General features: G+C 54.2%; 1 protein-coding gene across 1 annotated transcript in view; it reads right to left on the reverse strand.

Moving 5' to 3' along the window:
• The window catches only part of NINL (ninein like), a 167,862-nt gene that overhangs the window by 29,981 nt on the left and 121,107 nt on the right, over positions 1-16,774 (reverse strand). Inside the window, exons 12-18 of the mRNA XM_026489757.4 lie at positions 16,239-16,349; positions 15,553-15,633; positions 9,264-9,393; positions 6,179-6,288; positions 4,912-5,240; positions 2,753-2,888; positions 1,720-1,871 (exon numbers count right to left, since the gene is read on the reverse strand). Coding sequence (XP_026345542.1) covers positions 1,720-1,871; positions 2,753-2,888; positions 4,912-5,240; positions 6,179-6,288; positions 9,264-9,393; positions 15,553-15,633; positions 16,239-16,349 — 1,049 coding nt within the window. The remainder of the gene's footprint in view (positions 1-1,719; positions 1,872-2,752; positions 2,889-4,911; positions 5,241-6,178; positions 6,289-9,263; positions 9,394-15,552; positions 15,634-16,238; positions 16,350-16,774) is intronic.

The following is a 16,774-nucleotide window of genomic DNA, read 5'->3' on the forward strand; positions in this document are numbered from 1 at the left end:
TTCACCATCCGTGCACGTGTCCCTGGAAAATGTACACAGTCTCAGCAGCACGGCCTCATATTTGAAACACAGCAGCACGTTTCTTCCTGACACCGGGACACGCAGGAAGCACGGCGCCAACTCCACAGGCTGAAAGCCGCGAACCCGTTTGCACCCTGCATGCGATCCCACACACTGTCAGGGCGTGAAGACCCTCCTGAGACTACAATCGTGGCTTTACTTGGGGGGTCAACAGGCAGAGAGTGAGACCCCAGATGCTGGCGGCTCTGTGCCTAAGGCCCCTCCTTGTACATGCCCAAGCCACCGACTCGCACAGAACAGAACCCACGGTGTGTCCGCGGGGCCCAATACCCCAAACACCAGCCCGTGTGTGTCAGGGACTTGCTACGGAGCACCCCGGAGAGCAAGTGCGTGTTCAACATTCACGTCATGCTCCGTGCCCTCTGGGGGCACGGCACCCTCTGCGCTTCGCGGGCGACGAGACTTAGAAGTCAGGCCACCACAAACCAGGTGCCCTGTGGTTTAGAGACACCCACATAAGAGGCGGGGACGTCAAGTAATGGCACTTCTGGGAGGTGAGGAGGCCTGGTGCCTAGGAGGCTTCTAGCTATGCTAATGTTTTTTCTTAAGCCGGGTGGTACCTTGACATTTCTTCGTTTTGGTTTCACGTGGATCCCACATAATGTTTTTTCTCAATGAAGCTAACTGCCCGTGGTCACCCAGACAGCAGAAGCTGATGCCTGAGCCGGACTGTAGGTCTCACCACACACCTGTGATCACACTCCAGGTCAGAGCTGTGTCTGTGGGGAGCTGGCATCACCTACTTGACAAGTGACACAATACCTCACAGAGTCCCCACCTCCACCGGAAGTGGGCCCCACACAGGTGTGCTGGGCAGGGGCTCACGGGACCAATGACACTGCACGCAAAGCACAAGCCATATCACACGCCTGCGCCTGGCGTGCCAGTACCCACTACATCTCCCAGGGCAGCCTTCCATTCCTGAGGAGCCAGAAAACAGCTAAGGCCATGTGCTACAGCATCTGGAAAAGCCGGGTTTCTAGAATTCTGGGTTTCTGAGAAAGACACTGTGCCAGTCTAAGTCCCCCAGGGGACCCTGGGAAGGAGGAGGGCCTGGATGCACTCTCTGAACTTGGCCCACAGACCAACATCCCCAGGTCACCTCCCTCGCTTGAGGCTTCCCCTGAAGGCATCAACTGCAGCAGCATCTTGAACCCCCCTGGGCACTCATGCCCCACCCCCAGCCTCCCAGGAGGTCCCTGGGCTGGACCGCCTCCTCTGTTGCTCTGCTCAGAAAGCTCAGGAACTTGCAGTTCAAGGACAGTGCCTGGCATACACGCTGGCGGAGCAAAGTAGTGGGTTCTGCTCAAAGTCAGAAGAAGGGGGCTCAGGCGACCCAGAACTGAAGCAGGGCTCCAAGCAGTCTGTCTTTGTCCTTATGAGACCAGCAAGAACTTCCTAAGGAAAAGAGCAGGGGCCAAGGCCAGCTGGGTTGCCCAGAATGGTCAGCCCTGCCCTCACACACTCATTGGGCATGTGGTAACCTGTGGGATGACCAGGGTCGGGCCTATGACCCCTGCACAGGCACGAGGGTTACGTAATCCCCATCAGCAGCTGTGAGCAGGCCCATGCAGTGGAGCCGGAGGTGACAGGTTAGAGGGGGTAGCCCGACATTCTAAGAATGGGTAGAAACCAAACCTGTTATTTTCTCTTGAATCTGCTTCTTTCTCAAGAGCCTGAACGATATCTTCCAGCTGCAGAAGTTTGGTTTTCATGTCGTTCTTCTCTCTCTCCAGGGCCGTGTTGGCCTCTTCTTCCCACAGGGCCTCGAGCTGCTCCTGCCCGGCCACCTGGGGGCCAGTGAAGTGGGGTTGGGACAGCAAGGTGCCCTCCTTGGCCTTGTCCCTGCTGTGCTACAGCCCCTGCTCCAGGGTGCTCTTCCCATGCTGGCCCCGCTCCTCCACGGCCTGCCCTTGGCTCCCTGTGGGGGCCAGCCCCCCACTCAGGTGCCCGGCTCGCTCAAGAACAGCCAGGTACCTCTCAGTCTCTCCTCTGCCCAGTGTCGGGGGCTGAGCTGGTGAGACATCTCCTTCTGCTCCCCAGAGCAGCTCCTGGGCTTCAGTCTGGCTCAGACCAGCTGAGCCACCGGCAGGAGGCACTGGCTCCTCCAGAACCACTCTCCTGTCCATCCTATGTGGGTGCACCTGTGCCCACCTCTCGGGGGGAGCAGAAGCCACCTCTTCGGCAGCAAGCACACGCTGACCTTCCTCTCTGAGGCCGAGGCTCTCCAAGGGCCCTCTGCGGGCCAGGACAGGAGCTGGGGTTGGGCTCTGCCTGGCATCCACATGGCACAGGTGCTGGCCTGGCACATCCCTGCACCTGGCTTGCCCACAGCCACACCCATCACCATGTTCCAGCCAGACCAGTCGCTGTTCCCTCCTGCCTGCACACAGGGGCATGGGGCCCCCTGAACCCCCCTGCTCACGATGTGCCACTGCTGGCCCATCCCTCAAACAGGCCCACAGCATATCTGTTTCCCCTACAAGCCTTCCCACTTGCTTCCTACAGGCGAGCTCCAGCCTCTCCTGCTCCAGGGCAGGGGACTTCCAAAACTCTGCCTGTTCCTTGCCTACCAGCTCCTGCAGCTTCAGCTGCTGACTTCCCCAGTGCAGGGGCATCCCCTTCCCCCCGCCCTCCCTCCGCCCTTCTCCTGGTCATGCTGCTCTGTCACCTCGTGGGCTTGCAGCGGGGGCCTCTGCAGCACCTCTTCCTTCTGTTGAGGCTGCAGTGCTAAGTGCTTACAGTGGGCAGCCTGCTGGGCTTCCATCCTTGAGCGCTCGTAGTCCAGCACAACTTCGGCCTCTTTCCTACAGAAACAGAGCACATCACAGGCACTGTGGACACAGCTCCAGGCCCAGTCCGACCCCGGGGTTGGAAAGGCCTCCTCACGGGCTCCTCTTGTCCTGACCACGGACCTCCTCTGCCTGGCCTGCTCTGTCCTCTCACCCCCCATGCACGCCAGCGCTCCATCTGTGCCCAGGACCCTCCACAGTGCGTCTGTCGGAGGATCTGCCCTCAGTGGGGTTGGGTTCTGTATACAGAAGCTGACACGAAACCATTCACACATATGACTGTTAAGTATAAGTTGATTATAACTAAATAGGATAAAAATTCAGTACCGGAGTCACGCAGGTCGCATGTCCAGGGCATGTGGCTGGTGGCTGCCATCATGGACACAGAAGACACAGGACGTGTACCCCATCACAGGAAGTACCAAGGACAGTGCTGGTCTAAAACTTTAGTGAGATGTGTGAATCTCACCCACAGTTAAAGCTACCCTTGAAAATTCGGTAAGTTGCTGGGCAGCAGGCCTTCACAGCCCTGGGAGAATGCAGTCCCAGCCGAGGTGAGGGCACTAAGGACACGTTCTCTGTTCCTGGCTGGCACCTGCCTGAGAACAGGACACGTGGCCAGATACGGCTCTAGCTCCAGCCTGAGGACGGACTGTGAGCAGCAAGCAGACCCCCCAGATGAATGGCACAGGCTGGTGGAAGGGGCTGCCCTGCACCGGCCCATCTGCTGCCAGGGGGGTCTAGAGGGACTTGGGTCAAGTCCCTCAACACAGCTCCGGAGTTTAAGAGAAAATAACTTAAAGCTCAAAGGAAGCTCACGACTTAAAAGTGACTTTTATCATCCCACAGGAGAGTGACAGTTTCTGTCAGCCCCCGAGGGCCCGGGGCCCCTCCACTGGTATCATCTGGAGTACAGGGAGGAAGGCACACCCACAGACTTGGGGGGCAGTCTAGTTCATTCACAGCACATCCCGCGTACTCAGGCTACCTCCAGTCATTGAGCCAAAAGGGAGAGCGTACCCCACCCAAGTTGGAGGGCATGGTCCCTACATAAAGGTTGTCGACATCCTGCCATCAGGGGGTAACTGAGGCCACATGCACTGAGCTCCAACGCTGAACCCCACCAAGCCCTACACAGCCCCTCTGTGAGGAGCACAGTGCAGTGGGCCCCTCCACTGTGAGCCACCCACTCAGCCCTGGGTCAACATATGCTGGGGGTGGTCATCCCCTCCTGAGCTGGGTGGGTCCAAGACTCCCCACAGGACACAGAGAGGCTGACTGACCAGCACCATGACTAAAATAACTAGTCACTCACTCTGCCAAGTCAGACCCACTCGATAAGGAACGGACACATGGGATTTCTCATGTAACTATGACACTGTGGGACACAAAACGCCATATCCCAGCTTTCCACTCCTTTGTCATACATTTGGCCTTTCCAAGAATCCCACCAACCCAAATTACTTGTCCTTCCCATTGTTTCAGGGGTTTTAGACCTTTTCTCCATCTGCTCATGTGCTGTAATACCCTGTCCCAGAAAATTAGAATGAGACATTCAAGGAAGAACATACCGCCCTTTGCAAGTGTGAGGCAAAATTCTACAAGGAATTTTAACTCCTAAGCTCTAGTTAACACATATTCTTAATACAAAGGGACAATCCTTACCTGATGACCTGTTCTTTCTTTTTTTTAAAAAAGATTTTATTTATCTATTATTTAGGGGGGGAAAGGGAGTGAGCGCAGGGAGGGGAAAAGAGAAAGACAGAATCTCAAGCAGACAGCACTGAGCAAGGACCCTGATGCGGGACTCAATCCTGTGTGCCTGAGGTCATGACCTGAGCCAAACCAAGAGTCTGACACTTCACTGAGCCACCCAGGTGCCCCTGATCCGTTCCTTCAACGGTCACCTACCTGCCCCGAGAAAGAGTACCCCGTTAGCAAGCACTATGATTCTGAGCAGTCTGCCTGATGCAATTTCAAATCTGGGTTCTTGGCAAGAACCGCTAGACGAAGATCCTGAAAGGATGCAGCTCCTGACCTGACTCGCTGCAGCTCGCTCCGGTGCCTCTGGCGCTGCTCCTGCTCCAGTGGGTCCTGCTCGTGGGCCAGCCGCCCGGCCGGGCCCGACAGCGCCTGCACGCAGCACCGCCCCAACCCTGCCCTCTCCGGCGGAGGGCCACGGGCCACCTGCTGGAGCTGGTCCTGCAGACCTCGGATGAGCTCCTGAGACTTCCCGAGCAGCAGCTCCAGGTCAGCCCTCTGGCTCTCCAGCACATGGACCTCAAGCCTAAAGGCCTGCTGCATCTCCTCCCTCTCCTTTGTGAAGTCCCTTCTCATCACCTCCATTTCCCTTTCATAGGAATTTACCTGAAAAGAGAAATGTGACCAGTGTCGATCAGAATGTCCTGAAAACGACTTACTGGACAACACAACACAGAAATACCAGATTTCTTGGCACGACACCCAAAGAATGGTGGCCCAGACCCAAAGAAGTGCACAGGCCTGTGAAAGGAGAGAGCAGCGCTAAGGGCAGTGGAGCCTCTCCCAGGGCAGTGAGGCCTCAGGCTTCTGTCATCTCCCATAACCTTCACAAGGGCCCCAGGAGGCAGGTCCAGCAGTGGCGAACGAAGGCTGGGATCACGCTGGGCCAGGCGCCTGGCCAGGCCATCCGGAGAGCAGATGGTGGCCTTCACGAGACTAGTGGGTGGCTCTGAACATCCTCCGGCCCCCAGGGCATGGCCACTGTAGGAGTGTCCAGCTAATGCCTCCAGGGAGCCCAGAGGCACAAGCACAGGACAGGCAGTCCCACCTTGCTGCTACTCTTATGCCCGATAACAAATAGCGGAGACAAATTGTGGACATGTGCCTTAACAAAACCCCACCACGACCTGCTAACGGAGCAGAAGACAAGTTCGTCTAAGACAGGGTCCTGGCCACAAGGCCACGGAGTACCCCACAAAGGGCAATCCCAGGGTCGCATCAGTTTAGAACACAGACGGGAGCTATGATTCCCTGATGGTAGAATGGGCAGGGAGGTCTGGCCTCAGTGTGACCCCCGTGACACTTGGGTACACATAACCTTGTTCCCTCCCTTTACTGGTCATTCCTATCTCCTGCCTTCTTCCAAAGAAGGTGTAAGGCAGAATGCTCATTTTATTTACATTTCCCCACAATCTCCTGTCCCCTGAGCGGTCTTCCTAAGGGGTGCACACGTGCATGGGGAAACATGCATAGCCAAGGGAGGTTTTCCAGCGTGCGGCAGGAAGCTCCTCTGTGTCCCTGCGGCCACCGTCACTCCCCCTGACCTTGGTCTCCAGCTGGATCTTGAGGTCTTGGCAGTGTTCCTTCACCTGCTCCATCATTATCTCCGTTTCTAAACTCACAGGAATGGAATCACCAACAAATGAGACGATGCCTGCAAACAAGGAGACATCCCATTTATGTCCTGCCGAGGATGCCGTGGGCCATTCCTAGCCCTCCGATCCGACATTTGGCCAGCACGTCTTCTTCCACCGTGCCCCTGACCACGCACAACCCTCCATGGGCCCTTTCTGCAAGAAGAATGCGGTGCTGGCAGAGAGAGCCAACCCTCATGGGTTTCCACAAGCAATCTACTAGGCTGAGCTCAAGGTAGGAACTCTTTAGAAATCAGCATTCCGAGTCTTTGCCAGAACACACGTTACTCAAAGACGTAACCAGGAGACTCCCTGTAAGATCTGTCAGGCCCTCGGATTCCCTAAAAGATGCTGTACATGGTACGTTTACTGAATTCTGTTCCCCAGTGATGCCAGGCACACAGAGGAACTAGGAAAACCGAGACACAAGTGTGACCTGAGGCAGTCAGTGCTTTATGACGCGGAACTATGAGCCTTATTTCTTCAGGCTTTTTATTCTAGCTCTGCCCTTTTCGTGGAAGCTTTATGTTACTTACTGTGACATGATAATAACATGGGTTCTGAACAAGTATGTTAGGCATAGTAAATGCTCATGGAGCCAAAGTTCTGACAGAGCACAGGGAAGAAGGCACGAATGACCCCTCGTCCCAGAGGATTCTCCCCACTGACGATGTCAGATGTCCTTGCAGCTCACTGCAAGGCTCCTGTGGAACCACAAGCACCGCTGGGGCACCAGGCATTCCTGGTGCTACTGAGCAACATGCCAAAGGGCTGACTCAGAATGTGAGTTTGGGCCACTGTTCGGGTTTTGTGCTGGTCTGGGGCTGGGAAAGTGAAGGGAGGTGACACCCCCCGTAACAATTTGCCATGAAAAAAATGACAGAGTGAGGGCCATGGAGCTGAAAGAAGTCAGGATAAGCACCTTGGGAAAGCAAGCAGCCCCTGCCCTGTAAACCAGAGCTGCCACCTGGTTCTGGCCGAGTAGGCCCAGGTGAACGGCACCTGGCAGGAGTGGCTCCAGCTGGAAGCACTGATGGTGCGGCCTCCATGACCAACACAGCCCTTCCGCCAACACCCCCCTGTGGCAGTAGACTCCTCCTCCTTTGAAGGGGCTGACGGAACTTCTGTGTTCAGATGGAGGGCGGTGGGGGGCAAAGGGGAGAGAAAGGGCCCTGGTGGGGGGATCAGTGATGACACAGAGGCTGGGGCTGCTTTCTGGTGCCACAGTCCAAGGTGTTCTGGACAAGGGCCACACAAGGTACAGGTCCCTAGCTCTGCTGCTCCCTGGGTCACGGTTGGTAGCTCTTGACAAGGGTCCCATGCTCTGTGCATCCCACACTCCTCCAGGGACAAAGGGAGATAGCAATCATCTCCCCCTTCCCTGCGGCCAGGCTGCACACTGGGCCATGTGTAACACTATCTGGGGATGTGGCGCTGTCCAGTGTGCTGGCTGGGCCCCAGCACCTCCCAGCTGAGTGCAGGCAGGGCTGGAGGTCTAGGAAGTCATCAGACTCCAGTAAAGAAGGTGCTATGAGGGGGTCCCCTTAAGGGACTGAGCAAGCTGGACCCAGTGCACAGAAAGCCCCACTTGGCTCCCATCTTGGCTCTCTTAGGTACAAACTGTATTCTATTTTTTTTAAAGATTTGATTTATTTTCTTTGAGAGAGAGCGAGACACTATGTACAGGGGGAGGGGTGGAGGAAGAGGGAAAGAATCTCAAGCAGACTCCATGCTGAGAGCAGAGCCCAATGCAGGGCTCAATCTCATGACCCTGAGATCATGACCTGAGCTGAAATCAAGTTTTAACCAACTGAGCCACCCAGGTGCCCCTTTCCCCCCGTTTTATTAAGTAAACAATTTCAGGACAATATGGGAGCTCTGAGTGCTCTCAGGGTTGCAGATGAGAACAAGATGCTCTCTGAGGGGCTGACTCTGCCGTGGTACACGGTCAGTGGAGGCAGCCAGGTGGCTGGGGGCAGGGCAGTCCTGGTGGTCCCCACAGGCCCCCCACCAGCAGCGGTGCACATGGAACCACATGCAACATGTGAATTTGTATAGTGCCCACACCATGCAATTGCCAGGAAAGGTGGCAATCAGCCAAACCCACCCTGTCCTCCAGAAGGACCATGGAAACCTGAAGGACAGCTGTGGCATCTGAACCCTGCCCCCCAATTCTGTCTCTAGAAGGAGCCACTAACGCTTAAATACAGGGCACTGGGCGTCTTGGTGCTTGGAGCTTGTCCCAAACCTCACGGGCTGAAGAGTCACGGAGCATGAAGTGCTGGTCTTTGTCAAGTAACTCCCTGAACATCAGTGCCATGCACAGGCGGGTGGAGCTGGTCCTTCCAGGGTGCCACAGCTGCAGCCCACCTTGACCCTTTCCACACCAGCCAGGGAGTAAACATCAGCCCTGTCTGCTGGAGTCCACATGAGGCCTCTGTGAGTTACCAGGATCCCTGACACATTTTACACATTCACCTTCCTTCTCTGAGAGCTGTCACAGACCCAAGACCAGACGTCATGCTCTGAGCGGAGCTGGGAGACCACCACCCACCACCCTGCTCGCTCCCAGCCTCCCCCTCCTCCCTCCTTAGATGACTATGCTGAACGCTCACCCTAGGGCATCTCTCTGGATCCTCCCCACGACCCAAGAGGCCCACTAGGACATGCCTGTCTTGAGGTCATGACCAGGTAATCATAACCTTCACCATTCTACCCAAATGGTGAACCCTTCCCCTCCCCTACCTCCTTTGGGGCTCTGGGTATTGTCCCTGGCCTTGGGTTACAGGTCCTTCTCCCACATGTGCCAGTCTGAAGGGCATGTGATCCCTTGGAAGCCTGACACGCTGGGCAGCTGGCCGCCCCCTCCTACAGAGTCCCTCCGGACCAGGGGGAAGCTCATGCAGTGGGGGAAGATAGACACCCAGTGCCACCAGGCTCTGCTCTCCCACAGCAGGAGCACACAACCTGTCACCTCCCAAGACTGGGCTCCTACCTGCTGGCCTGTGTCCAGGGAGCAGCTGTTCCTCTGGTTGTGCAAGTGGCCGGCCATGCCAACTTGGGGGCAGTCGTGCCCGTAGGCCTTCCAGTGCAGCCTGCAGCTCGTCGTTGCGGTCCTGCAGGTCCTGTGGGGTACAGCCAGACACCCCCTGCAGCCTGTGCGGCCGCCTGAAGAGTGGTGAGGAGAAGAGCAGTGTGGAGCCAGGCCACCGAGAGAGCAGCCAGGTGTCAGGCCCTGACTTCCCAGCACAGGGCACTTAAAACTGCATTCCCGTTTCCTAAGGACAGGTAAGCCAAACAAAAGCAGGGCCCACTTCTAGACTTTCTAGCACGCTGCACCACTTTCGAGTACTCAATATACAGAAGGGGCTCAGAAAAAAAAGAGTGGAGTGGAAACCGAGCAGAAATGTAGAAAATACAGAGAACCATCAACAGCTGAAACTCCAGGTGCTTTAAGAGCACAGTGATGTTGTGACGTGGGTGTGAGGCACCAATGTCCCGGGATGCGTCCTGGGATTCTTTCCTCTTCTGCTGTTGAATCTGCAAAGGGTTCTTTCTACAGCTACTGAGACAAGAGGACACCAGGTGCTTCAGACCAAAGGCCACAGAACAAAGATGACCACACTAAACAGAAAGGATGGTGTTTGGGTGAGCACACACATTGGGGGAAGTGGGGAGACCTGGGGGTCATGAAAGCTTCAAAGGAAGGGTCTCATTTGCAACCAGTGTAATTCTGTCCACACGTGAAAGAAACACATCTCCACAAGCACACCTGGTCACCTGATGTTTAAATGGCTAGAAAGGGTAGAGTTTATAACCACTTTCTCAGATGGTCCCACAGCTAACACACCACAGCTGTGTGTGTTGCCGTGTCCACTCATGACTCCGGGTCTATGTCCTCCTTCCCTGGAACCCCAGCAGGCCTGTGACTGCCCCAACCTGCAGGATGGCAGAAGTGATGCCCCCTCTTCCAAGGGTGCAGCTTTTAGCCAGCTTCTCCTTTTGGGATATTCCCTCTGGGGGAAGCCCAAGCCAGCCAAGGCCACAAGGAGAGGACTTGGGGACCAGCCCCTGGCACATCCACAAGGCCCCACATCCCTCCTTGGTTTTTTAATCCTATTTGAGTTTCCTCTCCTGGCAGCTCTCATTGAATAAACCTCATCTTCCCAAAACTGCTCCTGAAGGCCAGCGCCTGGCCTGTGACTGCTTCTCCCCTGGAGAAGGAGCCTCTCCTTGGCAGGTCTAGGCCATGGGAGAAGGGACAGGCTCTGCACAGATCTTACAAGAAGCACAGATTCACACAGGGTCATTGTACCTCGTTCAGAATCTCCTAGACAAAAATACAAGGTTCCCCATGGAGGAAGCAGTTCTGTGGGGGGGGGGGGAAAGGACAGGGTGGTACGTTAGAGCTTCGGGACAAGTGTGCAGAGCAGAGAGTGCACCCCCCGGTTCCTGACACAGCCTGTGGTCACTGCTGCTCTAGCCCTGGGATGTCTAAGAAGGCAGCACTCACCGCATAGGCCACCGAGCACCTCAGGTGCAGTGAGTCTGAATGGAGGTGTGCTGTAGCCTAAAATCTACACCGAATTTCAAAGACTGGATTCCAAAAAAAAGGATATAATGGTAACACTGCAGATATACTGAATTAAATACAATGTTATTAAAATTGATGTCACCTATTCCTTTTCATTTTTTAATGTGCCTATGAGAAAACTTAAAATATCCCGCAAATTCAGCAGTGCCGCATAGACTTCTCTGCTCTGAGGACACAGCAGGAAGCATAGCCAGTTCTAACTGATGAGGGTGACATGCACCCTCCTGGGCCCCAGCTCCGCTCAGGGGGTGTCTGGCGGGGCTGCGGAGCCAGGCGCCTATTTGCACTGGGACTCACACTTACTTGGGGTGCCTATGTGTGCCCAAGGTGCTACTGCACCAGCCAGGAAAGGCAACAAGTCCATTGCTGCAATCCTGCAGTCCTAGGGGTTTGAGGGGAGGGCGGGACCTCAACAGCGCACGGGAGCGGAAGGGGGCGCCAGCAGGCTGGCTGAGGCTACAAGCTAGGCGGGAGTAAGCACGCGCGCGCGCGCACACCCACCCACACCCACACACACACACACACACACACACGTAGGATGAAGAACCGCCCAGGGACGGGCAACAGTGGGGACATCAGTCAGGGGTTGGTGTGTGTCTCAGTCCATTTGGGCTGCTAGAACTAAATACCACAGACAGGGGTTATCAAGAACAGAAAGTTAGCTCTCATAATTCTGGAGGTTACAAGTCCGTGATCAAGGTACGGACAGGTTGAGTGTCTGGTGAGGGCTTCCTGGTTCGTAGCCGGCCACCTTTTCCGTGTCCTCCCATGGTGGAACGGACGGGGGAGCTCTCTGGGATCCCTTACATAAAGCTCTCCATGACCTAACCGCCTCCCCAAGGCCTACCACCTCCTAAAGCCGGCACATTGCAGGAACAGGCTTCAACATATGCATCTGGGGACACACAAGCATTCCATCGGTAACAGTGTGCAAATGCAGAAAGGGAAAATCTGCATTTGGGGTTTCTGACCAAGGACGTGCTCCTCCATTCGAGTGTCCACCCAAGGCAACGGCAGAAACATGAAACCACAGAGAACTCGGATTAACATTTTACACTCCCCTTTAACCAAAGGCAGCCTCACCAAGAAAATGGAGACGGAGAAGTGAAGGAAATGACAAAAAGCTAAAATGATAGTTAAGAAGGAAGAGGATCTGGCAATTAGGGAAAGCATGGTTTCCTTGCTAATATCCTGGTCACAAGGTGCAGGGAAACGCGGAGCAGTGGCTTTGGGAAGGCTGGGTGATGCCCTGCAGGGAAGGCTGAAGGTTGTCTCCACCTCTGGAGAGTGACTGTAAAAACACCCTCAGCCCAAAGGCGGTGATGCTCTGGCAGCAAACGGAGCAGAGAAGCGGGACCCCTCTGGCTCACGGGAGAATTCCAAGGGTCAACTGTCATGATAAGGACTGAAATGGATACTGAATCCAGGGAAAATTCTGATGAAGAGCAGCTGTTTCTGTGGTCTTTATGTGTCTCCCCACGGACTGCTAGTCAGTTTGCATGGGAGGAACAACAGTAATTACACAGCGAGGAAGTCAGGCAACACCTTGACCAGGTGATCAAAAATTAACATCACCTATGCTGTCCCGCTGAGAACACACAATCTCAATCTAACCCGAAGGAAGTATCAGAGAAAACACAAAATAAGAATGTTTTAAAATATCACTTTAAAAATACCCACGTCAGAGACAAAAGCTGTAGGAAAGTCCTCTAGACTGGATGTGCCCTCCCCTACCCCCAATTCGCAGGTTAAATCCTCACACCCAAGGTGAAGGTTTTGAAGGCGGGGCCTTTGGGAGGTAATCAGGTCGTGAGGGCAGAGCCTCATGAAGGAATCAGGGCCCTTGTGTTAAGGAGGGCACGTACTGCATGGTGCACTGGGTGTTAGACGGAACTAATGAGTCATGGAACTTTACATCAGAAACCGGGGATGTACTGTATGGTGACCAACATAATATAATAAAAATTATTATAAAAAAATAAAAGGCAAATGATCATTTAAAAAGAGAGAGAGAGAGAGAGACCCCAGAGAGCTCCATTGAAGGCAGCTTTCCCTCTGTCCCAGGAAAAGAGCTGTCACCAGACACCGGGCAGGCCTGACGCCCCCGCCCCCCCCAGCTCAGGAAACTTCTAGTAGAAGCTTCTGCCTAACTCTCCATCTCACCTTTTAGAAACAAACTAATAAACTGCCGGAAAGGAAAAAGAAGCATTTGAGGAGGCCTGACTACCAAGGAATCAGAAGTGCCAGACGTGACCCACAGTCACCTCAGCCTCATTGTAATGCGAAAATCCCCCTCGGACTATTCATCCCAAGCCCTCGTAAAAGGAGCCTGCTTTCTTGTTGGGCTGTGTTTATTTATTTTTTTATTTTTATAATGATTTTTTATTATATTATGTTAGTCACCATACAGTACATCCCCGGTTTTCGATGTAAGGCTCGATGATTCATTAGTTGTGTATAACACCCAGTGCACCATGCAATATGTGCCCTCCTTACTACCCATCACCGGCTTGTTGGGCTGTGTTTAATTACTCCGTCCCATCTCCCTGTCACTACAGATACAGTGACCTTGTGAGGCAGCTCCCCCGGGGCAGTCTCTGTCTGTAACTCACCACTCGGGTTCGAGAACCCTGCGAACGAAATCTCTTGTCCGTAAAGCCCCAGTCCATGTCGTTTTTGTTACAGCAGCCTGAATGGCCTACAACAGAATGTTTCATGACAGCTAAACCCGGCATCTAACCCTACGCTGCGTCCTGTACCTCAGGGGGCAAGGCTCTAAAGGACACCGTTAGGTCAACTAATGAAACTGAAATATGCTCCGTGAGTTAAGGTATTGCATAAGTTACTAAGTGTGCCAGTTAGGGAGAACGGAGAGCTGGGTCTTCAGGAGAAAAGCCCAGACTTCTGACTTCGGCACATCCTGTGCACATTTCTAAGTAACTCCCACCATAGCAGATTTCAAGCTATCAAAAGTTTAAGAAGAAGCTGACAAAACTCCTGAACACTTAAAACAATGAACTCTGGTGCCCCGGCACCCCTCTGCAAGGTCGCAGGACGAAGCCTGCTCTTCAGAAACGCACACTGACCGCTGAGGGGCGGGGTGGCCCCATGACGCACGCCAACCCCACTCAGATGTTCAGAAAATCACCGTGTCTTCACATCCACACACAGCACACAAGTGAGCAAGTACGCAATGGGCACACGGAGTCAGACGAAAAGTACAGGTGAATACGGGCAAAGGGGAGCCAGGTGTCCCTGTCACCGTTTTTACCTTTGTAACTTCACGTATTAGAAATTATTTTCCAATAAAAAGGTTTTTTTAATGCTCTAAATGTAAGTTTGGAACAATGAAAAATAGTCAAAAAATGGAAAGACCAATTTCTAAATAAACAGATCAACTAACACTAATATGTACGATATTCCTGATGTTTCAGAAAGTCAAATGTCAAGAAGCAGAAGTGAAATGAGTAACAGCTCTTGAAGTGACAGAGCCCCGTGAGGGAAACATGGGGTTTATGTGTGTTTGAGCGATCCAGCGCACTGAAGTAAGGTACTAGCTGACGGTTAGTTACAGGGTCTAAGTCAAGGCAACACGCTGAAAGGGGGCGGGAAACATGCCACGTAACTGCAATCCAGCCACCACGACGGACCCCAACCCCGACCCAGCACGCGCCCAGGCGGAGGTTTACGAGGAGGCTGCCGCAGCTGACCACACACAGGATTTTCAGAGGGGCACCCTGGTATTCGGGGTTTGGCGTGGAGGAAAGGGCACCGGGCAGGAAGCGGCAGGTCACATCACATTCCAGAACCGCACGCGCTCACCTTTAGCCTCTGGTGTTGTCAAAGCAACGAGCAGCAGGAGCAAAGTCACTTCTGACTTTAATTTGGAGGGAAATCATTAAGAACTGAATTGGTAATAGACCCTTAAATTCACACAATAATATTTTAGCTGTTGGGGTCCTGGTCATTGTAAGAGCGTAACAGGGTCAAGATATGTTTCAGCACCACTGACGTTGTTCATCACCTATGCCCTGCTCTGTGGCGTCTCTAACTGAATGCACAGCCCCTGGTAGGTTTGGCTACCGCATGGTGCCTGGAAACACTGAGGGGGCCTTCAGAACTGGTGCCAGTCTAGCAACCTTGGCCCGCCCCTGTGGGGCTGAGCACGGACCCCACGTAGGCAAGTTGGGTCCTCTCTCCTTATGGAACATGAGACTTGGAGACCCGTCAGTAGAACGTAGGCTCCACCCGCTCTGCTCATAGAAGGGCACTCCTGCTGACACGTGCCGGACTACCCTGCATGCGGAGGCCAGGAATGTGGCCTGCCATGAATGACAGGCCACTTCTAGGCAGGAGGGCAAAGTATAAGGTCTGCACACCACTATCCAGGTCTAAACCAGTCAGACCCTGATGACCTACACCACCCACCCATCTCATGGGCTCCATATCCCGTTCTTAGCGGGCATGGCCAGAAGAGGGCTACATGGCCTTCTGGCACCAGGAGGTCTCTGGAAGGCCAAACTCTTAGTACCCTCCCCAGCACCATCACCCTTGCTGCAAAGTGGGCTGGGGGTGTGGGGCAGGGGTGCATGAAGGTCCCATGCATCAAAGATAAGAGCAATGGCCCCAGTGCAAGACAAAGGCAATGTGATGGCTCAGGATGGCAAAGGGGGCTGGGTGGGGCACGTACCCGGCACTTGAGTTCATACTCCTTTAGGACCTCCGTGAACCGCTCCTCCTGGGCCAGGAGCTCTGTGCTCTGCGGCTCCAGCTAAAAGTTAGACCCACACAGGAAAAGGACAGACAGGACCTCAGGCCAGGTAGAATGTGGGCTATCACCCTCTCATGCTCCTCCCACTAGGCTCAGCATCTCCAGGTACAGCCTGCCATCCCTCTCCTCCTCCCTCCTCTCATTTAAAAGATCTCAAGGCCACAGGATGCTCTGAATTTATGGAAGGTGGTCATACTCCCAACTGGAGCCTGGGGTGCACTCCTGCCTCAGCTGTCTGGACCTCTCTGTGCAGCACCTCTCCTGACCTCCTTTACTTGAGGTGATGGGCAGGGCCAGATGCGGGCACCTCATGATGGGCAGGGAGCTCTCCTTTGTGCCCCTCCCCACTGCGAACCCATCAAAGGGGACTGTGCAGACGTCACTGTCACTAAATGTTCAACAGCCATGGTGTCACTAGGGCATACCAGTACCCCTGCACTGGCACGAACAGGAAGAGAACGGAAGGAAAGCTGCCCTGCTGATTTTCTCTCCATTCTAGAATTGTAGTAGGAAACAACGGAATTCACTCACCTACATATTCTTTTTCAAGTCCCTGACACTTTTTACCCAGGACCCAGAGACTCAGAATCGGCAAAAGGACTTGCCTTGTCCTTCAACACAAACTCCAGGTCATTCTGCAGTTTCAGGACCAGCTTCTCTGATTCCGAAAGCTTTTCCACAACTTCAATAATCTCCTTCTGTAACCGACTGTTTTCCTATAAGACACAAACCAGCAGTTTGCCGGGCTTTAGGAGTGGAGGACAGAGCTGTGGGCAGCTGGTCTCCCCTCTGCATCGGAGACTTATTCCCAGCAGCACTCACAATCAAGGAAGACCCCTGCAAATGCAATGTGACGGGTACTCACTGCCTGGGCACCCACAGGGGAGGCCGTGCTGGGGACCAACCCCACAGAGCCCCTCACCAGTGCTTGTCGCTTTCCCCACTGCCCCTTCTTCTCCTGCCCTGAATGCTCAAGAAGGCCATGAGTAACACGAGAAGAGGATGGGGGCAATCCTTTCTGAGCCGTTGTCTAAATGAGGGATTGGAAATAGCACCCTCACAGCTCAGATGTCCCCCGGGGGAGGAAGGCAGTACCCACAGACACGGGAAACCCGTGAGAAGAGCAGTAAGAACACGGTTC

This window comes from Ursus arctos, unplaced genomic scaffold (genome assembly GCF_023065955.2).
Source record: "Ursus arctos isolate Adak ecotype North America unplaced genomic scaffold, UrsArc2.0 scaffold_16, whole genome shotgun sequence".
In the NCBI taxonomy this organism is placed as follows: Eukaryota; Metazoa; Chordata; class Mammalia; order Carnivora; family Ursidae; genus Ursus; species Ursus arctos.